The sequence below is a fragment of the Lineus longissimus genome, chromosome 1 (genome assembly GCF_910592395.1).
Source record: "Lineus longissimus chromosome 1, tnLinLong1.2, whole genome shotgun sequence".
NCBI classification, from domain to species: domain Eukaryota; kingdom Metazoa; phylum Nemertea; class Pilidiophora; order Heteronemertea; family Lineidae; genus Lineus; species Lineus longissimus.
In genome coordinates, this window is record NC_088308.1 from 26,344,905 (window position 1) to 26,371,342 (window position 26,438).

The 26,438-nt window shown below is 40.1% G+C and overlaps 2 protein-coding genes and 1 non-coding gene across 4 annotated transcripts in view; 2 read left to right on the forward strand and 1 right to left on the reverse strand.

Moving 5' to 3' along the window:
* The first annotated feature begins 621 nt into the window (after positions 1-621).
* Positions 622-693, forward strand: Trnap-agg (transfer RNA proline (anticodon AGG)). Its single transcript has one exon. It is a non-coding gene; the product is annotated as a tRNA-Pro (tRNA).
* A 3,593-nt stretch (positions 694-4,286) lies between these two features.
* On the reverse strand, positions 4,287-9,896 carry LOC135494728 (phenazine biosynthesis-like domain-containing protein). 2 transcript variants are annotated; one of them, XM_064782994.1, is made up of 8 exons: positions 9,773-9,896; positions 9,251-9,347; positions 8,867-8,965; positions 8,483-8,592; positions 7,902-8,026; positions 7,527-7,720; positions 7,303-7,365; positions 4,287-7,160 (listed from the first exon to the last, which is right to left on the reverse strand). In XM_064782994.1, exons 1-8 carry the CDS (start codon positions 9,893-9,895, stop codon positions 7,048-7,050), a joined length of 924 nt encoding a protein of 307 aa, XP_064639064.1. In that variant the 5' UTR covers position 9,896; the 3' UTR covers positions 4,287-7,047. The 2 variants fall into 2 exon arrangements, with proteins under 2 accessions (XP_064639064.1, XP_064639056.1); XM_064782986.1 differs by having other exon boundaries at positions 9,251-9,350.
* Positions 9,897-10,111: 215 nt separating this feature from the next.
* LOC135488440 (uncharacterized) overlaps positions 10,112-26,438 on the forward strand; it is a 40,952-nt gene continuing 24,625 nt past the window's right edge. Inside the window, exons 1-12 of the mRNA XM_064773090.1 lie at positions 10,112-10,247; positions 10,900-10,959; positions 11,368-11,508; positions 12,886-12,961; positions 16,704-16,856; positions 17,085-17,358; positions 17,595-17,713; positions 17,858-17,962; positions 18,313-18,391; positions 18,703-18,834; positions 19,043-19,724; positions 23,560-23,703. Coding sequence (XP_064629160.1) covers positions 10,211-10,247; positions 10,900-10,959; positions 11,368-11,508; positions 12,886-12,961; positions 16,704-16,856; positions 17,085-17,358; positions 17,595-17,713; positions 17,858-17,962; positions 18,313-18,391; positions 18,703-18,834; positions 19,043-19,724; positions 23,560-23,703 — 2,002 coding nt within the window. The 5' untranslated portion in view covers positions 10,112-10,210. The remainder of the gene's footprint in view (positions 10,248-10,899; positions 10,960-11,367; positions 11,509-12,885; positions 12,962-16,703; positions 16,857-17,084; positions 17,359-17,594; positions 17,714-17,857; positions 17,963-18,312; positions 18,392-18,702; positions 18,835-19,042; positions 19,725-23,559; positions 23,704-26,438) is intronic.

A 26,438-nucleotide genomic window follows, 5' to 3' on the forward strand; every position in this document is an offset into this window, starting at 1 on the left:
AAAGGTATAGACTCTCCCGTGGATAATTAGGGCACACCTACCTTCGTGAACAAAGAAGATGGTGTACAAGGATTGGAAATAAAGGAACAACCTCTAATTTGTAACAAAGGTCATCATCTGGTTTTTCTTATGAACTGTGATCTGGCATTGTCTGGGCGCAATCCACATGGGCGTGAACTTTAATCAGTTTCGACCCATCAACCCTGCGCATTAGTCTGCGGTGAGGGTGGAATGTAGGAGAAAACCTCCGCTCCGGGCTAAACAAAAAGTCGTCAAAACCTCTTTAACGATCAATAAATCTATAAATATCAATACCATACAACTTTCTTTATTGAGAAAATATGTTGTCTGTCCTCAACGCGATGGCGAGTGGTCTGGGGAGAACGGAGAGGTTGACTGTGAAACGACGGGGAACTGTGTTTGAATTTTGGTACGAAATTCCTATCTCTTAATATCACAATCGATTGGAAAGAATGAATAGATACTCTTCTTTATTTATTCTTTTGTTTATGTACAGACAGAAGGGAAATTGTTCCAATGCGGATAGTTTCTCCTGGGGAGCGAGGTTCCTAAACACTGGTAGCCAAATTGGGACGAATAAACAAAGAATGACAATCATCCGGCTCGTTGGTCTAGTGGCATGATTCTCGCTTAGGGTGCGAGAGGTCCCGGGTTCAACTCCCGGATGAGCCCGCCTTTTGTCACCGCTGAAATAAAATGGCCTTATTCAACTTTTTTACCCATCTTTTTAGACGGTCCAGCAGATGCAGACGTTCATACGTAAGCGCCGATTTACGTATAGCGCAACCACATCTTGCACTCTCCATCAGCCGTTGCTCGGCCTCTCCCATTACCAACATCGGGTTCTCACGGTGCAAGCACAATCTCACCCTGTCAATTGTTCCTAGTGTACACCACCATTATGGAACATCTGTTCACGCCGGCAATTTTAAAGAGCGCTCTGCTGCCAGCAATGGATGACGGCGTCGCTCTGTGGCATGGCGACTGGGATTATATTCCGATTGATTCGTTTAGAAAAAATATAGCCAAATATCACTGATAAGATTCTGGGAATTACTTTAATCTCTACTATTTTGTTCTCCATCATTACTTGAAAAGGATAGTTGACAATGGGGCAATCACATGATATACATACAAGTACCTGCCGATACTGTGAAATCGGCCCGGAGACGTCCATCTTAACATGACATATGCAGCGGCATAGGTTGCGACTTAAGACGGCAAATGCCGTCGCACGAGCCAAAAGAGCTCGTGACCAAGTTCCGTGAATGCGCAGCCAAAAGGGCGTTGCTGGGGACTGCCAAATTCGGTCGCCTAATTTCATCATCATCATCATCATCATCATCATCATCATCATCATCATCATCATCATCATCATCTGTCGGCTTGAGCTTTTGCCATTGATGTCTTTCTAAAACTTGTCAACCAATTCACATCCCGGTCTTCACTCGTCACGATAACGTTTAATCAGACGCTTGTCTTTTTACAACTAGCCGATGGAGTGGATTTTGGCGGGAACCCTGTATGAATTGCTCGCCTGCCGCGCCGATGATGGAGTTTCTATCGATTCTTTGGTCGCTCGTAAGGCTCGGGCCGCCGTTTCTATCCGCAAAACACTCCAGTCGACAGGCGTGTGGATGAATTGCCTACTTGATTGAACATCTGTGCCGACTATACCAGGTTCATATAATTAATGGACCAGTACTGTGCAAATAAGCAAGCCGCGGGAAAAGATGTGTGAGCCAATTGACTGACATGTTTGGTGTCAATCAGAGTTGAGGGTCAGGAGGCAGATTATCAATATCGATCAGGTTATCAATGCAATTGATTGGAGACCACAATCAACACGGACAAAGCTCGTGTTCTCGCGGATAGTCTGCTGAGAAACTCCCGTGTGATAAGATGGAGTGCCTTCGTCTCAATCACTCCACGCCTCTTGGTCATATATATACGAGTGGGAAAAAAACCCCAGAAGAAAATCTGAGTTTCATAACCTGTCCTTAACTTTGGTAGCTGGCAGAGTAAAGGAGGACGTCGTTAATCAGTGTGACGTAGATGCTGTGCCGAGAACTGGTGGCTCGTATCACTGCAGTCCTGATGGGCAGTTAATACATGTAAGATGGTGCTATCAATCACTGCAGTCCGTTCCTTTTATCTTAGTGCTTTTATGATGTAGGTCTGGTGATGTCGTCAGGCATACGTCTGGTCGTAGATGGCAGGCGGTTAATAGCAACGTAATACCCAATGACGTCGGGCAGCAAGTGACAATTTTGCCAGCTTTGACTGCGTCCAAGATTTTTTTAACTGTCTTTTCTCTATTTCATCATGCAGTCATCACGACGACCGCCATACCCGGGAAAGAAACTGACACACAACCCCTGCAGCATACTAGTTAGTTATCAGCAATCCTTTCATTACACAAGAATCGAGCCCAGACACCTGTCAACTACTGTTTTTTTTCTGCAATTTCATTTGCCCTGCTCATTATGGCAGACTAGAACACCTGCGCGCCAAGCCTGCCTCAAGCGAACATTCAATCGAACCTCCCTCTTTCATCCTCTCTTAATTACATATCATCAATTTTGTGTAAATCCTAATGCGATGGGTCTCCGCTAATGCCGTGGTCACACTGGGGTTTTAACACGAATTGAATTCGAATTAAAACGTTGATACGTATTGGGGCGTCACACTCAATTCGGTTCATACCGATCTCAATCCGCTTTAACCAACACGGTTCTTAAACCGAATTGAATGCGAATCAGCTAATCCGAATCAACGAAACCGTATTGAGATTTCAAGTGTGACGCGCTTGATACGAATTAATAATTTCGATCGCACTGTGCATGCGCCCGGCGCACTTCCTCTTCCGTTAATTCTCCGCGCCAAACTTCTATCAATTCAATTGATTGTGCTAGTCTTGTGGGATGTGCTGAAGTGAATGCCTGGTAAATGGTAGAGTTATGATCTGCCAAACACAATATGAAGATGTTTTTAGAATAATTTTTTCATGCAATTTTGAATAGATTTATTTTTGTACGGAGTAAAGTTGATCTTATCAGAGGTTTGATTGTTTGTTACGCCACAGAGACCAAAGATTGAATGGTGAATGGCCTAGGAATGTATGCTGAATGAAACTGTTCCTGAATTTTTTTATGTATGTATGTACATGTACTAGAATTTGCTTCTTGCAGGATCTGCAGATTGAAATTGAATGCTTGATGTTAGTATACGCATTGAGTGTAGCGCGTTTTAAACCGATTTGAATGCGTATTAGGGTCAGTGTGACGCGACCGTTCTGAAACTGGATTAACCAATTCGTATTCCGGAGAGCGCTCTACGGAATTCGGTTTCAATTCGCATCCAGTGTGAACACACCATTAGAGTACACTACATGTTTCATCAAAATAAGCCAGGGAATTGCTTTTCCACACGAGCGCGGCAGACAGCTGACTTGACTGGGGGAACTATTATGTAGCTCTTCTTTTGTAGCTAGGAAATGCCATCAGGAGCCCTGGTTGGCATACATCAGAAGAAAAATAGATTCTTTTATACACTGCAGCAATAGGGATTCGGAGTGTAACTAAGCCAACCTCTTGAAAAAAGCTGAATGTGAATACTGTACCAATCACCATTATGTCTTGCTTGTCATCAACACTTTCACCATCATCTGAACATCAAGACAATATATAATCCATTATAAACACACTTTACATCAACCCAACGAGGTTCTGCAGCCAACTGCCACACCTACTGGCAGCTAATGGCCCTGGAGAGGAGCCTGATGGTTCAGTCTAGTAACACAACGTGTCAGAGTACCCTTCAGCAGCATCGACATCTGCTAGATCCAATTGAGTATAATGCGAAATCAAGGCACATTACAATAATGCCACTCCAGGGCTAGGGACTGAATCTTGATCTTGATACATGGTAAGAGATGTTCTTCTGATGAATGGGATCCTGATGAGGCTGGGTGCAGGATTTGCTCAGGGATTGTGTTGGATGGGGCCCAGGGTTTAGAGTTAGAGTTAGAGAAAAACTACAGTCGAACCTCCCTTAGCAGACACCTCTCTATTAAGGGCAGCACTTGTCAGTCCCGAAGGTGTCCTTAATAGAGAAGTTATACAATGTACTGTAATTCATATAAGGAAAGTATCCAAGTATAGACTGATAAAGTAGGTATTAAGACATGGTATTAAGATGGCTAGCAATCCCCATGACAAAACTCTCGGGACCATGGGCAGAATTTAAGAAAAAGATATTTTTCATCTAAACCTTTATTTTCTAAATCTCATTTACACCAGCTTCCTCCTTCGTGGAAGGACACCAGTAACTGATGATAAACTGATGTTTAAACAATGGTCCAATATATACAAAACACTTATATAACAAACTAATATCAGCTGTTATAGGACATATTCCTTTATCGTCAATGGTTTATCTGTCAGGTATGAGATCACACCCAGATTAGATAAACAAGATCAACTCAAGATGATAAAACATCATAACCTGTACATGAAGCAGCGGGTGACAATCCCTCGGAATGCTTTCCCATTGTGGATATAAACCATCAGCATAAATTACAAGTCGTTAAATCTGTGCGGCACTTTCCTGAGCACATTATCACAGCAACAGCTGTAGCCAACATATTATACATCATATGCATCAGATATTTGCATAGTTGGTTGTTAATGACAGTTCAATAGAGGTTCTGCCATCGCAGTGCTCCACTTGGTCACAGCTGTGTAGTGAAATGAATAGTTATGTATATTATGCCATTGGCAATTTCGAACAGTCTTTGTACCATCAGTGGAGTTTTTCAAGTGTGCTTGATGTGAAATGCATAGATGTTTTGACATAATGCTCTATTGAATTCACGATATTCCAAGTGCTATCGGCGAACATCTTGTACATTGTCAAATTTATAACTTGGCTGTTTCACGAGAGAGTGGCACATGGATGTATGCATGGAGTGGCAAGTCCTTCACTTTGGTATCTGGCAGAGTAAAGGAGGACTAGCCTTGTTGAATGCAGTGCTTAACTAGCCACTAGTTTGATGACTGGTGTCACTTGAAACCAATAGAATCAGATTTTTACATTGTGGGCTGACTCAACCTTATTTACCATACTAACATTAAAGATATCAAATCAAAGGCTAAAATTGAAAAAAGGGAAATCAAACGGATACATCCTTCATTATAATTGGTTGATTTGTATGAAATGACTGTATCCATGAAACCAATCAGGTCAAATCTACTAACCAAATGTTGGTCCAACCTACACCACTACAATTAAGATGTATTTTTAATTTTGTGGAAAAATTCAATTGGTTCATCTCACTAAATTAAGCCAAACAATCACTCATGAAAAACACCTGCCAATGGTAAATTCATATTTAATATTCAGAAGTTGAGGAGATGGTGTAGATTATCAAAGTAGCTCACATGCTTTGAGTGCTAAAGGTTAGAGGTTGGTATTCTTCAATCAATAGCAGTTCACATGCATAAAACATCAATATCGAAAATTACAAATGTCAACGGTATGATCACAGTAGTCGGGCCTGTGATCTGATGTTCAACGCTTTCTGATCAATCGGAGAAATAGTCAGATCTGGTTTCACAGAATGAGACAAAAACCTTTTTCTTCAAGTTTCTTGTTATTGTAAGCATGTGAAGCATTCAATCAAAGCCCAGACAAATACACACAGCACGCATATTATTGGTCTTGTGAAAAACAGGGTTTGTGACATGCTGAACTCAATTTAACATCTCAGAAAGTAGAACTTGAGTAAGATTGAACTTTGGTTTCATTATATTGAAAGAAGAGACAGCCAAACATCCAATCTTAACCCAAATGCAGGAGGAGAACTTTTATGTCAAATCTATGAAACAAACTGATCAACAGTATATATTCCATACAATTATGCACATGCATGCCATCAAAGTAAAAGCTCATCATAAATAATTTTCCACCTAAACAATAAATAAGCCACATTGACACTGCAAAACTTGTTACCATAGGTGATTGTACTTGAATTGTTAATGCACCGAGATTGAACACCAGCTGTTCAAGATGAGAACAACGAGAAGAGCTGCCCTCTGTTGGATCTATTAACATACTAACCTCGTTAAGAAAATTTCTCCAGATGATAAAATATGAATCTTTAAAGAGTCGACAGGAGCAGTGGGAGGTAAGTTCATGGATAGAGGGTGGTTTTGAGATGCATCAGAAAATGACACACAGACATTCTACCAACTGTGCACAGACACTTTCAGATGTATTCTGTCAACTATCTATATTTCTATACCATATCATTGGCGCTGGCTAGTATTATCTCCCATTATTTCTAAAGCTTACCGGTAGTTAAACCAAGAATATTGGTGTTGGAGAATGGAGAATTTTTCCTGAGTAAAATTCATATAAAATGAGTTGACCTGGCCAATCATTGCTGGTGAGAATGATGCATTATTACGATCACATAACTATCATTCCAATGCCATAGTGGAGAACTGGACATATTTTAACAATAGAGCTTAAACATGGAATATACGAAGTTTGTAAGTTTACAATAATATAAGTACAATTTTCAGATTAAATAAGCACCATTAAGTACATTAAAGAGTAATCAGATTGGAATAGCACTGCTTTTCATAACTGTTGTCACAGTGAACATTTGAAATGACACAGAAACTTCTGAGCGGATTTCAGGTCTAATATGGCTATTTTGGGCCCATTTCTTTTGGCTGGCCTTTCCCACCAGAAACAGCTTTAAAATGCCAATGTATTTCATGTGGCAATAATTTGGCACAGAAGTTTGGTCAGTCTTGATTTATTTTGCTGGTGTCTCCCAGGTAAACTGTTAAAATGATTTTAAATGCGATCTACTGATTCAAAAAAGGCCCCACTTGATCTGGCCCTTTGATAATCTGGACAGAATATCTTTTCATGGAAATTTTTATCGCTATCACAGCATATTACAAGTGAGACCTTTATGAAGAAGTAATTAGTAATTATCCGTTCTCTGATTGTCTACATTCGTAGCTTTCCTTCCACTACCACAGTCGCATACCCAGCAACATCAACTCGACCATTGTCTCCAACCTTGATACGTAATTCACCACCCCTCTTTGAGCATTGACGTGCTGCAAAAGAAAGAAACTAGATAGAGTCATACTGAAAGCTGTGGCAGTGTATTTTTCAAATTTTCGAACTAGGCCAGTGGATACTTATAATTAAATAGCAAAACTTTGTCAAAAGAGTAAGGTTTCTTGACAGACAACTCACCATAGAGGTCCTTCTTGCCAAGTTGTTTAGACCAATAAGCAGCTAACACAGTATGTGCTGAACCTGAAATCAGTAGAAAGTGTTGTAATCCACTCATCATACACAAGCACATGCATGTTATGATTCAGTTGGTTTTCACTATAGTTATATTATCCTTGGTCCAGCCTCCAATAAAGAACCACTTCACAATTGTCAGGCTGCACTTTGATTTCTAATCTACATACCAGTGACTGGATCCTCAGGAATTCCATTCCAGGGAGCAAAATATCTTGAGACGAAGTCATAGGTTTCTCCACTGGCATCCGTACAACCATTGTTCGCATCTCCCCTGAGTGTGACAATCACACCCTTGATCTTCCCTGTGTTGTGAGCATGGAGCATCAGGTTGTGGGGTGGACTCAGGCCCTCAAGGGTGTGTCTGAAATTGATAGTTTTCATAAGAAGAGATGGGAGGGGCGCATTACCTTTTTTTGTCAGAATACTGTGTAATTGATAATACATGGGTTAAAGAATTTGATTAGAACTGAAGCCGACTAAATTTGATTTAAAACATGCCTCAAAGACAAGGTATTACTTTAAGCATAGCAAACCAGTCTCACCTGCCATAATTGTCATCAAGCCTAAGCAACAGTTTCTTTGTCGTGGCAGAATATTGTACATCAGTCACATCAAGGCCTTCAGTACTTATTTGGATAAGGTGCTGCAGATCAGGTTCATTTTCTTCCTGAGAGAAACGTATTTATGTAATGTAAAATTTATATAGAGCGCCTTACCACCGTGAAAAAACGTGTTCAAGGCGCTACTCCTCAAAAAGCTCCACGGAATAGCCATGCCTTCAGCTGACGCTTGAAGGAGAAAATATTGGTACTTTGGATTGATTTGATTTCAGGGGGGAGCTGGTTCCATAGGAAGGGGGCACATGCAGAAAAGGCTCTGTCGCCATACGAGGTCCTGGTGCGTTTTGCTAGCAACCTGACACTAGATGAGGACCTCGTATGACGAAAAATGAAAACGATCAGATATTTTCTCACAGTCAAAACAGTATGATCAGTGAAACAAAGTACTAAGTGTTACCAGGAGTTACAAAAGACTGGTCTTTATCAATTATTGGTGATACAAGTATGATTTTTGGCAAAAGTGGCTATCAATAGCCCAAAAATAAAACAGATGTATTACACACCTCTTTCACTGTTGGATTCAGTGGCAAGTCCAAGCTAATACAATCTCCCATTTTCCTGGCAACAAGTTCTCCACTTAGCGTCTCAAACACAATTTCACTCGAGGTATTCTCTAAGAAAAAGAAAATAATCAGGCTGTTAGAGTTTCTTTAAATTTGTGTTTTTTAGGATCTTTTGCATTCTTATGCAGAACATCATGTCGAACAAAATAAAACAGTGTTTGACAACCTGCTTACATCATAACTGCTTTGGTACCAAACCCCAAAACTCTTGGCATTATCTGGGTCAGAATTATATCAACCCATGAACACTATCAGTGATTACTCAGAAACCGTAAGGCTCACTAATGAAATGTTTACTCTATCTAGCAGTTGGACATTACTTACTTGTTATTTCATATAAAGCAGCTGCAGAAGCTAGGGTAGCATGTCCACAGAGTGGCACTTCATTTGTTGGGGTGAACCAGCGCAATCCAAATCTGCTGCCTGCAATGATTAGTTATTATTTTTTGACTTAGCTACGCAAGGTCGAGGACATACATAAGTATTTAAAGGGTTTTTTGACCACCGGTATATTAGAGAAACTACAAGTGATGATAATTTTTCTTGAAACCCAAATGAACCAAATGTTCTATCACATTGCATTTGACACAACTATCAGTCAACAAATCCTGTTACCTGAAACAAAGTTGTTGAATGTAACTAGGCAACACATTTTTCTTCTTGAATTGATCATTCTACTGATGGTTGACATCATAAAATCTTTCTTACTATTCTCAAAAGTGTCTTGTGAATGCAGCTTCTGAACAAAAGCAGTTTCTGAGATATTCATCTCTGTGGCAACCTTCTGCATGGTCTCATCTGACAGCTTCTGGAAACAAATTAATCAAATTATGGGAGAAAGTCTGAAAATGGTGTTTGCTGTTGCTGATCTGATATGATATGATGTCGGTTGATGACATGCTAATCCTGTTGGGGAATCATTGAGTTACATGTAAATGTCACTTTATTTTTAAGCATTATTATGAGTTCAGTTAGGCCTATCAAAGATCAATGTTACGGAAATCTGTAGGCTGGGTTGGGCCTCTGCTATTTCACCATCAAGAGTTTACATAATCATTTAGGCCTAAATGTAACTCAATGATTCCCCAACAGATCCTGATGATGCCACTTTGTCTTTGCCTGCAGTGTCAGTGCAGTGAACATGGTCATGTATGGTGAAGAGTGATGATGGAAATGATTCAGGATTAGGGCTTCTTCTCTTTCCTATGCAACCATTGGCGATCAAATTACCTTCTGATCGGGCACTAGACACACTGCCGCCGGATTTCCGGCAAATGGAACGCTAGTAAAGGCATCAATAGTGAAAAGAGGAAGCTCCATCGCCCTAGATTGTTTATTCATGGGCGCTGCCATCTTGAAAATTTTCTAGTCTCAAAAGCAGTTTGTGGAGGATTAAAAACTGTGTTTTTAGCTCAATAAGTATCAAATATTTGATTCTGTTATATTATATAGATATTTTGAATATATACTAGATAAACGTGTACATATGAATCAGACGTATTACCGACATAAAAGTATTTTCCTTGCATGTGTAGGAGAGTAAAATTTGGGTTCAGAACGAGGCTGGGCAGTGCGTGATCGCCATCTTCCTCCTATTTGTCTGTTTCCCCATATTTGAATCGTAATAAGACTTTTTCACGATCATTCACGAACAATAACTGTTCCAAGATGTTTGGCACTAAGAGGCCAGCCGAAGAAGAACCATGTAAGTTACTTAATTTTGGGATCAAAGACAAAACCAAGACCTTTTTTCAGGGAAAAAATTTCCAAACTTGGGATTCAAATCTTACTGCAGTGCATGTAAATGCGTGCATGCATGATTGATGATGTACGGTAGGCTTACAATACATACATGCAAACCGCAATATATACATGCATTCATTTGCACTGCAGTCTGCACTTTCATCATCATGTGTTCATTGCTTTATCATCCTGATATAACCAGTTCTTTTCAATATAGCCTGCTCCACCTGTCAGTATTTTTTGGTCATGCAATCAACAATGCATCTGCATGGCGAAGCCAATACTGGCAATAGGACTGAAAAAAACGATCATAGTCAGACTGCGTAGGGCCTAGGGGTTGTATATGGCATTGCCATTGCTACCGCATTTGAGAAAGCAAGTGATGATATTAATAAAGTTTGCGGTGTTTCAACCCATTTCTGCCTGGTCCTGGTCTAGGGGCCCATTCACATGGTCTTGAGGTACTGCAAAAAGTGCAAGTGCAATTCAATAATTCAGGAAATGAAATGCTCCTCTACCCCCCTCCCCCCCCCAAGCAGTTGCAGTAAAAAACTGTCGAGGCCATAACTCATAAAAACATATATTCTTATATCTTTGGTGCTGCTACAATGTAGGTGAACAGGCATGGCAGCCACCAGGATTTGAACAATGGCGGCAGCAGCAACAAAATAAAGGTTTGTATTTGATTGTGGAATTGTGGAACTGTTTCCATTGCCATATGTAGGCCAACATGTACCTCTGGCATTGTTACTATGTCTCTTTTTATTCATCTCTCATCTTTGCCCGCTGAACATGTTGCCAGTCAAATTTTAAGAGGTTAGTTTTTTGAGCCAGAACCTCCTAAACGCCGAGTCATCACCTCTAGTTGTTTTAAGGTGCTTGTACATGTAGGTGTTCATGCTCTAATTAGGCACCTAAAAAAGACAAGGCCATGACGATTTCTAAAATTAAATCTCGTGATTTTGGTTCAAAACTGAACTATCTCCTAAAAAAGCAACATTTTCAGGCTAGCAGTATTGGCCTTCCCAAGAGATGCTTATGTGTAGTTAAACAGTTTCTGAAATTTTTTTGAACGTTTTCAGCTTCTACCAACTGGCCACTTGAAAGAAAGAAGAAAAGAAAGAGTCGCTGGGCACATGATGAGCAGGACAAAACTTTTATCCCAGGGATGCCAACAGTGCTGCCGCAGAACCTTTCTGGAGACCAAGAAAGGCAATACCTATGTAAGTATCTTAGGAAGAGGTATTAGGTTAAGAAAGGAGAGATTGATTCTGCTAATAACAATAAAGATTCTGATTTTTTTTTAATAATACCATTTCATACGTGTAAAAGTAATACTTACATTTACAGCAAATAAAACCAATTTCTTATTTCCATGTTAGCTATTCTCTGGTAAGTATGTAGAGGAAACAAATAACCAAATGGGAAGGTAAATTGTAACCATAACTGTAAATGAACTGATACATTTTAGACCATTTCAGGCTTATTACACCACTCCATTTTATGAAAATTCAAAACATGTAGATAATTTCTAATCAACATTTTTTACACAAATAATGCAGACTTTCTCTCCAGGTGTTATTGCTGTATAATTCATTAATTGTCATAACTTTTACCAAAATTTTAAATGGTACTGTTAGAATCAATGTTTTTCCCGAAAAAACTAGCGTGCTTTTGTTGACAGCTTTGTTAGCTCTCAAATGTTATCAGGCAGATGCTTTGTCTCCAATGTAACAACTAAATTTTTTGTGGATATTTATTTTTTTTGTAAAACTCACACTAGCAAAACCAAAACAGGGCTATTTCTGTTGATAACTTTTTTGGCAATATATGTCTTCTTTATTTTGATAACTTTAAAAAATATCTTCCTTATGGGCTGAGGAAGTCTACAAATTCATCTTGATTCCTGTACTCTGTCTGAAAGTTAGAACAAAATGTATGTTGAGTATGTCTGGCTTGCACTTGTCATCCCAGTACAGTAGTTGTTCTGCAAAAGCTAACAATGTACTATCAAACCTTAGTCTACTTTATGCCTTGAAAGTTCTCCCTTTGGCGTGTTGTGACAAGTTCATTTCCTAGATAATTGTAAATATATTGTAGACTTGTGTAGCACACAATTGATGAGTATGATTTGCAAGTAACTACAGTCAACTTTCAGGACAGATGAAGAATAATCATTATTTAGGTGTAATTTCAGAATTAATGAAAACTTCTATCCATTTAATTTCATTGATAATCATTGAGCGTTAACTTTGTTTATTAATGTATTTTGTATTGGAGGCTTCTTTGGATGTAACTTGGGTAAAAAAAATAGAAAAAAGGTGCTCTGTTTTTAAAGTTAAACGTGCTTTAAGACAAGAAAGTTGATGCCATGATGGCTGATCAATAGACCTATAACACCAACTAAAATAAAGAAATACCACATGCACTTATGGAATAGAATTGAATGGAATCAGCAGGTATTTTTGTTGGCTAATTTATCAGAAAATGAACAACCGCGACAACTGTTGCGTCATCCAGGGGAGCCTCCTTATCCACTGCCTCGTGTAATTCCCATTTCTAATTGAACTTTGTTCCTATTCTAACCAATTGCCTTTCAGTGCACCTTCAGATAGAAGACATCAGTCGTAAACTGCGAACAGGCGACCTTGGAATTCCACCAAATCCAGAAGACAGGTTTGAATGAGTCACCTTAACAGTAACACTTTTCTTTTGAAGCTCCTTGACAGCAACAATGTGTAGCAAGCTCATTAATACAAATACAATTCAAATAAAGTGAAATTTTTCAAATGCTACTTAATATTCTTAAATTGGCCACATGGTAACTAATGCTTTTGGTAATTGAGAAGACTGTCTGTGTGTGTATGGCAATGCTTTGGGTACCGATACTAAACACAATAGACCTGTTTATTCATTTGGTCAGTGTTGTTTCTTTGTAACTCTTTTAGAACAGTGGTGAGTTTGAAAAGAACACCGTCAGCCTAAAGTTTTTCTGCCTGAATTTCCCTATCTACAAATCTGATAACTTTGGTAGGGATATGAAATTAAAGAATGTCCAATCTTTCTTTAGAATTTCTTTTCTTGTTTCCTCTTGGGTCATGTTACACTTTTGACTGCGTTCTTGAAGAGTTACCTTTAGTTTCTTCCCAAAATTTACTTCTTTCATGATCATTTCACTGCAAATGAAGGAACTGCTTCTTCATGCAAGTCATTCCATCAGTTTGATTATGCAAAACCACTGAATCTGAAGCACGCCTGCGTGTTTGCAACAGGGGCATCTAAAATCGATTGGTTATATTGTAGTAGTGTATGTTTGTCTGTAATGTCTGACTAAATTACCCCCCTTTTGTTTGTTTTAGTATCCTGGTGCTGGTTGGTTGTGGTTCCCCATCAGTTCCTTTGTGAATTCCTGTTATTCATCCCAGGCGTTAGGGATAAAAAAACACATATCTGTCAATTCAACTGGAGGTGGTATTAGGAAATGCCTATCATTTGCTCTTTATAATTTCTCACTGCTGATTGGGTCAGTTAACTCTGGCACTTCCGTGGTAACGACTACCGGTACATGTAGATTTAGTAAAAATTGTGCTTCAGATGTTATCATTGGTGTCCGTGAAAGTGTTGGATGATTGAACAATTGAAAAGATACTCCAGACTTAACCCGTTGTTGGCTCATGTAGCTTTTACAGCTCTGTATGTGGAGTTATAAAAAATAGTCAGTTGGATGTGGATTTCAGAGTTCAAGTTTCTTGCCTTTTCCCATTTTCTTTCCTCTGCTTTTTGTCTGTCATTTGCCATCATTGGTAGTGAAACAATCAGTTCATAAAGATTGCATTTTGGAAACTACTCCTGAGCAAGACATAGCATGTTTAAGAAATAGCATGTATTGGAACTGGCTTAAAAGAAAATGTTGTTTGTATAAGAGCTGTGTTTGGGAAGATCCTGCTTTGAACATGGTTGTTACGCTATTCCAGATCATTGTCATGCATACACAGTCTCCAGTTTTCCTCAAATGTTGAGCAAATTGCCATATTTGCCGTGTTTTTTTCATAGAAGAGAAAAAATAGTGCAATCTGCCCTTGGTTCTTATCTAACTTTTATCTGAAGGAAGTATGATAATATTCCAGTGAGATGAGTCTGGGGTTCATCTTCTGCATTTTGGTATCATATCCTTAAGGTGCTTCTGCCTGTAGGGAGTATGTATGTACATGTTCCTATTGAATTGAATTCACCTGTTGGTGCAGTAAATCATTGTGGTTTATTTCCTGCCAGCTGGCTCAAAAATGCTCACCTGCTCTTCCATATATCAGCACATCTCACCTTAGAGTAACCAGATCTCACATTGTATTCTGCCAAGGTTGGCTCCACGGATCAAGTACTGCCTACCTTTGTAGGTATCATTCTCAGATAACATGTATACGCAATTCCTTGAGTAATTGTGGTGTGAACCTCTATTGCTAGAAATATTCTTATGTTTTCAAATAGGTTGCATGTTATGTGGCGGAAGTCTTTGCTTTGCTGCATTTTTACATATGGATGTCATTGTGCATCCTGAAATAATTATGAGAGCAAAAAATATTCACTGCTTGGCTCTGCTGGCACTAGTTGCAGCAGATGCATAATTGCCTCTGATTGATATTGAGAAAAAAAGTGCTGACATTCAGAAAGGTGTACCATTAAAGATCTATGAACCAAAAAGGAGACTTGATCTGCCAGAAGAGGACTTTCCTTCTGAAAAGCCTGGGGTTCTAGTTTTTTGCACATCTCAAACTGTTTATTTTCTTCCGATTTCTAGTTACTATTAACAACACTGTTGTATTAGTGAGCTTGATATGTAATTAACGGCAGTTTCTCTCCCAGTAGTTAATGTATTCAGATGTTTGGCTTTTATTTTGTGAGATGAAAGAAGTTTTGATATTTTCTGATGTAAAGCGTAAGCTTTGCTGGGTTAGGTCCCTCTGCCGGCTGGTCAGGTAAAGTAGGAGTGGACGGTCAATCATACCAGACAGGCTAATTTAGACAGCACAATGCTGCATCTCTAAAGTTGCATAGTACACTATATACATGTAGTAGATCAGAAAATTCTATCGGCTTGTGTATATATAATCACAATTTTCTTTTGAGCAGGGATTGAAATTTTTGGCTGATTTTATTTTTAACCCTAAAGCTTGAATTTCAGTGGATATGTCTTTCTTGTATAAAGGGTTTGGGGTGGCCCGTTGTTCCTCTCGCTTTCCTGTCACCTATATCAAGTATTTGCATGACACTTGTGTATGAAAATCAACTTTACACTCCAATCGTCTGTTGTGCACTGCTCTTAACAATCGCCGGGTTCGATAAAAGTTTCAGGCCAACAGTTAATTAGATTTAATCTCATTCTGCCGTTGTAAGTTTATACCCCATTTTTGATAATCCATTGCTTGGTTGGGTTCGTTTACGTCACAGTATCTTGTATGATTCTTTGAAGTTGACTTTAAAGTCGAATTAGTCCTTGATGACAATGCAGATACCTCGGTGTTGGTCCTCGCAAAGAAAGAGACACGCTGCATCTTGTATGTTGCACTTTTTCCCACCAAAATTGGTGCTTGGTCTTCGTCATTGTCCTTATCAAGCTTTTTGTTACGATTTCTGTATTGTTTAGATGCCTTTCCAGTTGAGGCACCTATATTGTTAAACTTGATACTTTTTGTATCTGGTGTACAGGGAATGGGAATTCTTTCTGGTTTCTATAGTCTACATCTCCAGTGTTTGTTTCAGCCTGTTGCACCGTGTGACTGTGGTTGACACGGGACAAGCACCAACTCATGTTGTAGCATTGTTCAAGTACATCAGCGATTACAGCATGCTGGATCGAAATAATCAAACATTTACACCCAAAACAGAATTGTGTTAAGCCATTGCTTACTTTAAAGCTTCTTGAATGGAGATGATTCCATTTGATCCTAAGTTTGGCAATTCAGTGTTTTTTGTTGCAATTTTCTGTTGCCAAGTACATTCTTCCAAAATGGCCCATTGTCAATAATTCTAGATTAGGCGTTCTTATGAGTGAGTGAGGCTCTTAGAATCTGAACCAGTATCTGTCTTAACGAAGTCGTTTGCCGAACCAGTATCTGTCTTAACGAAGTCGTTTGTCGAGAGTGAATAGCAAAATGTTCCATTCTATGTCTTACTGATGTCAGATGGAGTCTGCATTGCAGTGCTCTCAGTGTGTCAATGATTTCCTAATCCTGAGTTTAAGAATATTATGATATCAAGCATTGAAACATTTCTAATGGGGCCTACAGATTCTCCAGATTTATAAAAAAGGTCTAAGATATCCATTGATGAATGCATATGTGCCATTTGGAAGGATGCGCTTACTTTAAAACCCTGCAAAGAATCTTTTCTCAAATATGGTTTTGTCATAATATCTCCACAGATCGCCGTCACCGGAACCGATCTACAACAATGAAGGGAAACGGTTGAATACGCGAGAATACAGGACTAGGAAGAAACTCGAGGAGGAACGACATGCTATGATCCAAGAAGCGATGGGTCTGAATACAGAGTACAAACCTCCAGCTGACTACAAGTGAGTCCAACTCGATGAAAATCAAGTTAAAAGAATAGTACATTTCTATGGCCTCATGCCAAGTGCCTGGAGTCAAGTCATAGTGATTATTAGCCGTTGATATTAATGAGATTTCTAATCTTTACCTTGTATAGTCTATGCTCACTGGATAATGTTAATACTTAATACTTAGGGTTTTTAAAAGTTTCAAAACTTTTGTATCAATTTATTCTATCTAAACTTTTTTAGGCCGCCAATCATCAAAGTGAGTGACAAAGTGATGATTCCCCAGGAAGAACATCCTGACATCAATTTTGTTGGCTTGCTGATTGGACCGAGAGGAAACACGCTGAAAAAGCTTGAGAAGGAGACTGGAGCCAAGATTATCATACGAGGGAAGGGTTCAGTGAAAGAGGGGAAAATAGGACGCAAGGATGGTCAACCCTTGCCCGGTGAAGATGAACCTCTACATGCATACGTCACTGCCAGCAATCCTGAGAATGTCAAGAAGGCAGTTGATAAAGTAAGAATTCTAGTTACGGTATTCCAAAATTTACAGATTATTCCAACATTCCCCAGCTACTGAAACAGGCTAAGAAGTGTGATTTCTGACTGATACTTCTTGTATCTTGCCGGGGTATCTTGCTACATTTTGATTTGTTGACGAGCATCAAATGTGGTTATAAATAATCTTAAATCTAATGTGCCCTTTTCCTTAAGAATCCCTTGGTGTTTACTTCTTACCATGTTCTCTTGCAGATCAAAGAAATCATCCGACAAGGAATAGAAGTACCAGAAGGCCAGAATGATCTACGAAGGGAACAACTCAGAGAACTGGCACTACTTAATGGTACATTGAGAGAAAATGATGGACTGATGTAAGTGCTATATATGATTGCAGAAGACTGAATAACCATTGATCATTGGCCACTGTGTGAGATAGTTCAAGATTAGACATGAAACCCTAGTTTATCCTGCTCTGCTTCATTTCACTGCTACAATGTATTGTGTCTCTTTTTCAGGAAACTAAAACAACTACAACAAGCCCAAACTATCTATACAAACACAGTGTTATGTACAATCTGTGGGGGAGCTGGTCATTTGGCGCAGGATTGTAAACAGAAAAGGTATTTATTGACAAGACTATCTCACCTAACATTGAAATGTGATCCTTTATACAGCCATGTGGACAGATAAATCCAATGATTTGTCCTTTGAGTCTTGCATCTACAACTCTCTGCATGTGAGTGGCATACCAGATCGCATACAGGGTTAAATTGTCTTGCCCTTTTTGAAGATGTGAAATTCTCACTGTCAGTTTCTTTGATGATATGCTTTGAAGAAGGATTGTCGGACAGATGTGTTTGGAGCTTGCACAGATATATCATTCATTAGACTTGCAAGCCTTTGACACGTGTTTATCCAGGTTCTTCATACCTGTTTCACATGGTATTCATTGTTTGTGTGTTTGTTACAGACCTGGCGATTCAATCCGAGCAGCAATGGCAGCTGGCATACAACCTACAAACGTAGACAAAGCAAAGATGGATAGTGAGGTATGTAATAATTTGAAGCAATGACCACAGTTTTAGATTAAGTATTGTAGAAAGTTACATGTAGTTTCATAGTTAAAGGTCGTCACTGTGGTCTGTTAAGAACCATTTGGAGTCTTCATGTGGAGGCAGTGGCCATGGCAATGGCAAAAAATCTCAACGTATGATATCCAACTTGAGTTCTCTTTGCATCTTGGCCACCAATACTGTCCTCACTGATCTTAAGTACAGAGATATCCATATCATACTTGCAATATCTTGAATTGTCCTTTTAAATATTCAGATCTTGATTTAGAAATCTTCTTCCATTGCAGTACATGTCACTGATGGCAGAGCTTGGTGAAGGTCCTCCGCCACCCAAGGAGCAGGCTCCTCCTCAAAGGTCACACTACCATCATAATCAGAACAGATTCAACCCTCAGCATAATGCACCTCCTCCACCTCTGGTAAGATAATCAAGGATACATCCTTTTGAAATCAGACATGGTCATCGATGAAATTTACTGGCTTGTGGCCAGAATAGACTCTGGAATGTATTATGTGTTTTAGAGGGATGCAGATAAACCACATTACCAAGTTTTCAAGTCATGGTAGTATGACCTGAACTTTAAGAATGATCTAGCCTAACTGTTGATTTGTTTCTTTCTTCATCAGATGAGCCAACCTGTCACACCACCATGGCAACAGCCACCCCCACAGTCGCAGTCGCAACAGATGCAGCAAAACAAGATTCCAGGTCTGATGAATATCGCAACCCAGCCACCGCCAAACAGTATGAGCAGTCAGCATGGTCAGATGGGGATGCCGCCTCCAGGATTAGCTACATCATCAGGCCATCTACCTCCCTGGCAACATGGTATATCTGCAAGTTCTGGAGTAGCTACGCCACAAAGTTCGTCAAGTTACTCGTCTGTACCTCCTCCAAGCTCACTGCTGACTGCACCACCTCCGCCACCACCAAGCAGCCAGTCTGGCGGTGGGTTACCTTGGCAGCAGAATCAACACATAGCTCACAGTGCTCCAAACAGTATGGGCATACCACCTCCTCCAAATACAAGCGCTGTTACGTCGATGCCTCCACCATGGCAACAACAGCAGCAGTTCAACCAGCCGCCGCCTCCACCCAGCAGCTCGATACCTCCGTGGCAGCAGAATATGCCAGCTCCAGTTCAGGCACCATCACCAGTGGCTCCACCTCCACCACCACCCCCTGTTTCACAACCAAGCTTCAATCCAGTCGCACCGCCACCACCACCTCCAGACATGAATAACTACAGCAGCCATGGTGGTGGCATATCGTCTCTTCTTGGACCTCCTCCTCCACCACCTCCAAATTAAAAGAGTTTGTTCGTAGCGAACATTTTATCTGTAAATTACTTGTAGACTTTAAATGCATTTGATGATTGTAACAATTGATGAGAAAGCTGGAATGTGACCACTGTAACATGCTTTAGCTCATCAGAAGTTCAGTCGTTCTAGTTTTATTCGTATCCAATATGATGTGGCACCGAACTCCAATTTCTATAATACAGAATGGTTCAATTCCTGTAAGGGGATTGTGGTGGTAACTATTTCTCACCTTGTAAATAATCACTGTCCTCTAGTTCCGTGTGGAATAGATGTGGTATTGTATGACATGTATCTATTCTAGCATCATGTGTCAATTCAAGACCATTTTGTCAAGTATCTTGAGATTAGAGAAGTAGGTTTTTATCGCTTGTCATTCATTAGGACATTCAAGATCAAGGAGAGTAACTTTATGAGGTGCAAGTGTGTATACATGTATGTAGCTTTCATCTGTTCGCTCCCAAAATATTGAGATATTATTAAAAGAAGGATTGCCACAAGGTAGATTGACCTTGTAAATTATGAATTTCACTTGATGTAAACAGTTGAAACTGCACTGAACAGTGTACTTCTATATTGTCCATGCATCTTGTTTTGTGACTGAGATGTTTGTACATAATAAACTGATTGGTTGTATCATATGATGTGTGATTCTTACTTTGTCTGATGGACACGGTCAATAACTTGTGATGAACTGTAGCGATAATGGTAGAGCTGTGTTGTTTCCTGACAGCCTTTGCCTTCTCTGTCTGAGACACCATGCATAACTGACCGTGATTTGATGAAGGAATGGGCTGTTCTGAAGACTGCAATATTCCTAGAAACAATATTGACTGAGCTGAAGACTTAAAACGGCTGTATGGCAGGACGGAATTTCCTGATAACTGCAGGAATATTGAAAGTGAAGACAAAGTCACAACCTGTTAGGCATTGCAAAGCCTTCATCATTCATTCAGCCATAAACAACATAATGAAGACAACTCACCAGCCTGACACAATAGACGGGTCCTGACCAACCCTCTGTTCTGAAGGTCTTGTCGAGGAAATCCATTTCGGATGTACACATCAGTTCCTCCAATTACAATGCAAATGAATCGTCACAGTCTAATGGTTTGGCCGAATTGTGTACATGTATTGTAACTATTCTCATCTGGGCAGTCGGGACGATTCCTAACCATCTTTACATTATTCAGTGCTGGTAAACCCGTACGTCGCATCGGGGAGATTACATACTGAACTTCCAGCGGTTGAATTCAGCGGTCACCATGGTGAAATCGTAGTTCACCATGGTGAATGCAGATTTTACCATGCTCACGATTGTGAATATTTCACCATCCCCATTCACCATGGTGAAGTGCTGACAGATCACCATGGTGAATTGTGGATTTACCATGTGAAAATGAGACACATTTTTCCTAAGGGTAGTAGAGACATGGTCCACCCTGTATAGAAACATGGTGCACTACGTTCGGAGAGTACACATCCAGATCAGACAGAGTACGCGCGCCTAGTAAAATAAAGGGGCATGGCACATCCAGCAAAGACTTGGTAAAGCAACACTGATGGTGCGCTATGAAGGGGAGGGCACATCCAGAAGAGACATGGGGCACCATGTAGAACCTGACACACCCTATAGATCAGAGCAATGGCACACCATTGGGGGCAAGGCGCACCGGGTCGCGAAAAGCAACATCCATTTGAGTGAATTAAGGGCAGGCCGGTCTACTGTCTCATTGGCCGAAGTCCATTCTGAAGAACATGGTCCTCCCAGCAGCAACATATAGCCACGGTAAATCCGTATGATATCTTTACAAGTCTGAGCTAAGACATTGAAACTAGTCATTTGTCTAAAATTATAAATCACGCCCGTTTTTAGGGCAGGGACTATTCACAGCTGGAACCCCTGAACCAGCTCATGCAGATCCTTCATCCATCAAGTCAAAAGCAAGCGAGCTCGTTCATTGGTTTGATTTGAGATGTATTATCAGGTGGATATGCTCGTGCTGCCCTTGGCTCTGGGCGTAACACTATTAATTTTGTTATCTCGCCAGGTCTGGTTGTGACAGTATCTGCAATCTCATCAGGTCTGGTTGTGCCAGCATCTCCTGTCTACCAGGTCTGGTTGTGACAGCATATACTGTATTGTCAGGTCTGGTTGTGGCAGCATGTTATGGTATGGTTGTTGCAGTATCTTTTGTCTCTTCTGGTCTGGTGTTCTGATTTCATGCAATCCCTTTATAAAAATGATAAGGTATTCACCATGTGAAAATGAGACACATTTTTATGAAGGGTGAAGACCAGGTCCATCCTGTTGAAACATGGTGCACTACGTTGGGAGAGTGCACATCTAGATCAGACAGAGTACGCATAGTGAAGGGGCATGGCACATCCAGCAAAGACTTGGTACCCTCTGGCAACATGGCGAGCTATGAAGGGGAGGGCACATCCAGAAGAGATATGGTGCACTACTGTCTCATTGGCCGAAAGTCATTTCTGCAGGTAACAATATAGAGCGACGGTAAACAGAAATGTCCTCGTTTTTCACTTTCGCTCCGATGTCTTTGAACAGGGTGACAAGTTCATGTGCATGCTTCAGGGTGGCCCAGAATTATTTTCCCTCACACAATGCATGGATACACAATAGAATCATCTATTGGGCAAGGGAAAACCTTTCTGGACCACCCTGTAGAGTTTCGTGAGTTTCCGCCTCATCAATGATTTTGACAGGACCCCCAGCTGGCGCCATCTGAGCTACAAAAGTGGAACTACGCGATTTCTTAAAATTAAAAATAACCCGTCTTGGGGTGGAAATGTCCCCCCTCTTTAGGGGAGAAACGGGGATGAGTTATTCCATGAACCCCAAACATGGTGCCGACGACCGCTATGATCACAGCTTATCTTTTTTCCACCCTATTACATTTCAGGACCCTTATATGCAGTGCAAAATTCTCGCGGCATGCGGGGACGTTTCATGTGCGTACTATAGGGCCGTTTAGACGACAGGCGAAAAGACCGCATTCGGATCGAATCTGGATGAATCCGGATTAAAACCACCCAAGGCGATGGTACCTTTTTAGTCCGGATGCAACCACATTGATCCGGATCTTTTTGCGTTTACACGACGAAAAATTAATCCGGATTCGGGACGCATCCGGATTTTTTCGCGTCGTCTAAACGGCCCTAATGTAGTATGAGTGGCCAACGGCAGGGGAGCCAGGAGTGGGCTCAGGACACAATCAACATGAGGCATTGAAAAAATGTCATTATTATGGTGAAGACCCTACCCTATCAAGTTTGTATTGTGTTTTTCAATCAGTTTAGGTAAAGATGAACCACATGCATGAAAGATTGTTTGAATAAAAAAATAATGGCAACAATGAAATGAATAGCTTTTAAAAAAATAATGAACAGATTTGAAGTACACTCTGAACCCATGCGGAAGGTGGACGGTTAACCGGATTAACCATTCCATGACCTTAGCCTACTGTCCGCAGTGACCGTGTGGGTGACTATAGTCGTCTGCTAAGACCTAGTATTGTACTGGACATTCTTTAGTCGTGATAGATTTCGATGATTAGCAGTATAATAGTTTACAGCAGCTTTTTTGACTGTACGACACTGGGAGTGTTACTTGACCGAAATAATTAATTTGCTATCCACGTTTTATCAATGAAGATGTTGACGAATCAAGGCTGTTTTCATGTGTCTCTCGTCGGTATCAGATAGGAATGTTCCGATTGGATGTCGGCAAGACTGCGCAGTCAAGTGCGCATAAGAATGGTGTCGAATGCAAAATGTTGTTTACGCCATCTTGAAATGAGAAGCGGGTAAAAATTATTGGATTTATCCGTTTCAATCGCTGACAAAACGTAGTCATCGGGTTATTGTAATTAAGGGGATTGGGCACAGAAGCCTTATAATGGCTACCACTGATACAAAAATGTCGACGACGGATAGGCCTGTTGGTAGTAAGTATTTTATATGATGGTGTTTCCTCATTAGTCATTCGAAACGTCCGCCATTTTGGATGGCTGTCATTCTTCCACAGTAAAATATGCACTCGTAACAGCCAAATATGCACTCCCCTTCGTAAAAATAACGACCCTGAGTACCTACAACCATACATTTCAGTGTCTCACATGTGTACCATCTAAAAGAGGCCCATTATCATCGTGCAAACCACTGTCTGAAAAATTATTTTTGATGGCATCCATGATGGATGATCGGATTCAGACTGGAGTGGAAGTGCAGTGCTGATGAAATTGGCTTCTTTTCGTCGAATAAATAGCTGTTTTCACATTATACCCACTATCTAATACCCGTTTCAATGAGCCACAGATAACTCAAGTTTGTCCTGATGTATATTTTGGTAAAATGAAAGCAAAACATGCCTATTTAGTGCACCCCAGATGTGTTTGTTTATGTTTTGGATTTTGACAACCCCAATGTCGACAGTGTAATTTAGACTAGAGTGACTGTGCATTGTATTATGGACATGGTGGTGTCGGTCTGCTTCCGAGACTTCACATAGGATACCAACCATGGTCTGGTCAACAAACCAGCATTTCGTTTGTTGAGCCGCTTGGCCAGTTTGTCAAACACATCAAATGAAAATGATTGATGAAAACGATAGTTGGGCCAAAGCCAAAGGCATCAAAGACGATAAGATCGAACTGCTCGGCGGATCCGGAAGAGACATAAAATGCATACAAAATAGATACTTGGGGTAGGATTAAAAGTAGAACTCTCTTTCTGTGGATAATAAGCATTTCTGCCATTGACTTGTTGTGTTATCCCCAGCCACAATTATGACACTTGTCTCAAATTGGACAAAAATGACAGTCAGTTGGTGACTCAGACTGTGTCTGTAACTTGTCTGAATTATGTTGTTTGCGAGTAATCTTCTCTTGTCATACATAGATTTGTTGGGCAGTATTTCATGGATGATAGAATTTTACTTCAAGATACACTGTTTCTTCTGTACTGACAGAGCTCTGAACTTGTTGAGTAAATAGTTTTTTGTTAAGAAATAATTGACTTTTCTTATGATGCCATGCCCCCTTTTTAATAGTCTTCAGAAGGAATAGACTTGGACTCCTGATGATTTGTGTTGTGTAATGCCTGATGGACTTGCTTGGGAAACTCAAAAGCCACATTTGTAACATTGTAACATTTGGTGTATTATTTCTGTGCATGGTAGCAAGTTCACATCATAGCAGGTAGCAGCCCTAAATGCAAGTTTACAAAACACTGCAACCCTGGGAAACCAGGTTGGTCTTTGCCATCCAGGTCACCTGCCAATTTGACAATACTAGGAGTGAGCAATCATTATTTTCAGGCACATTTCAAGTAGTGTCTGGGTGAGACCTGGTGCGCAAGGCTTCAGGTCAGGCCGGGTGCTGGACTTTTGATGATGCACTCTGATCGCATATCAAAATATTTTCAATAATGAGGTGTCTTACTAACTTTATTTGATTATTCTGCTGACATTGCCATGTAGTGTTCTGTTGTAATTGTTGATTATAATATATAGGCCTACAATAGAAGTTGGCACAAGACTAGTTCAGCCTACCTCCTGCAGAGTCTAGGCATATGTATTAACAAGTACCTTCCTCTACCAAGGCCTGCTCTATTTGTATGTGTGTTGTCATAATACTTCATCTGTGTTGAAGCTTGTGTTGGCAGCTCAAGCAGTTCTCATACATTGACTCTGATATATTATTGGCGCATCGGAAAATATAAATCGCTTTTATGCACCTTTTATTTCAATTGACTTTGAAATTTGAAAGAAGTCCTGTACTGAGAGTGAGATTTTTTTGTCCTAAGCTGATTTTGGTTTTTTTGTTGCATGTCAAAACACAATGGCTCTGATTACAGTTTTGTTCAACTGTAGTGCACAAGATGTGGCATAACTTTTCACAAGAGATTGAATATGGATTTAGTAAAAATCCATATCTTGTATACTATAGATCCATGCACTTGATTGGGAACAACGTTTACATAACATAGTGTTGGCCGTGGTCACGTCACCATGCATTTTACATTACTGCAACGTGACACGACGTCTTCGTAAACGTTATTCCCAATCAAGTGCATCGATCCATAACTGCAAAGTTTGTTACTGTAATGTGATATGTGTGATGGTGATAGTTCACCTGACTGATTCTGTCCAGTTTGGTAAACACCCACTTCAGTGCCAACTGACATGTTGCCAGTGGTGGTTATTTGTTCAAGGAGAGAATTGCCTTGCTGTCATGCAGATTTTCAGACTGGCCGGCCATTAGAGAATAGGTATTAGGTCCTTCATCAGTGCTGTACATTATGGTTGTCATGGAAAATAATGATAGTCACAGTATTCCCAATTATATCTTACCTTGCTAATAATCCATTAGCTAGATGTGCATGATGGTAATGATGACACATTTTGAAGTGAAAACTAAGTAACTTGCTGATCTGTTTTTGTTCTGGACCAATTTTTAAAAATTTTCACTTTTAGCATAGGTTTTAAATTACCGGTACTTGTCACAACAGCAACTGTGGGTTTTGTTAAATTTACATGTTCCTCCTCAAACATTTAAAAAGAGAAAATACCGAAATATGTAAATAGATGGGCACCTCCGTCCCAGCTAGGAATACCCTTGCAGCATGATGCCTTTTTAAAATGCCAGCAATTAGTTCATACTCGGACTCGGAGGTTCAGCCC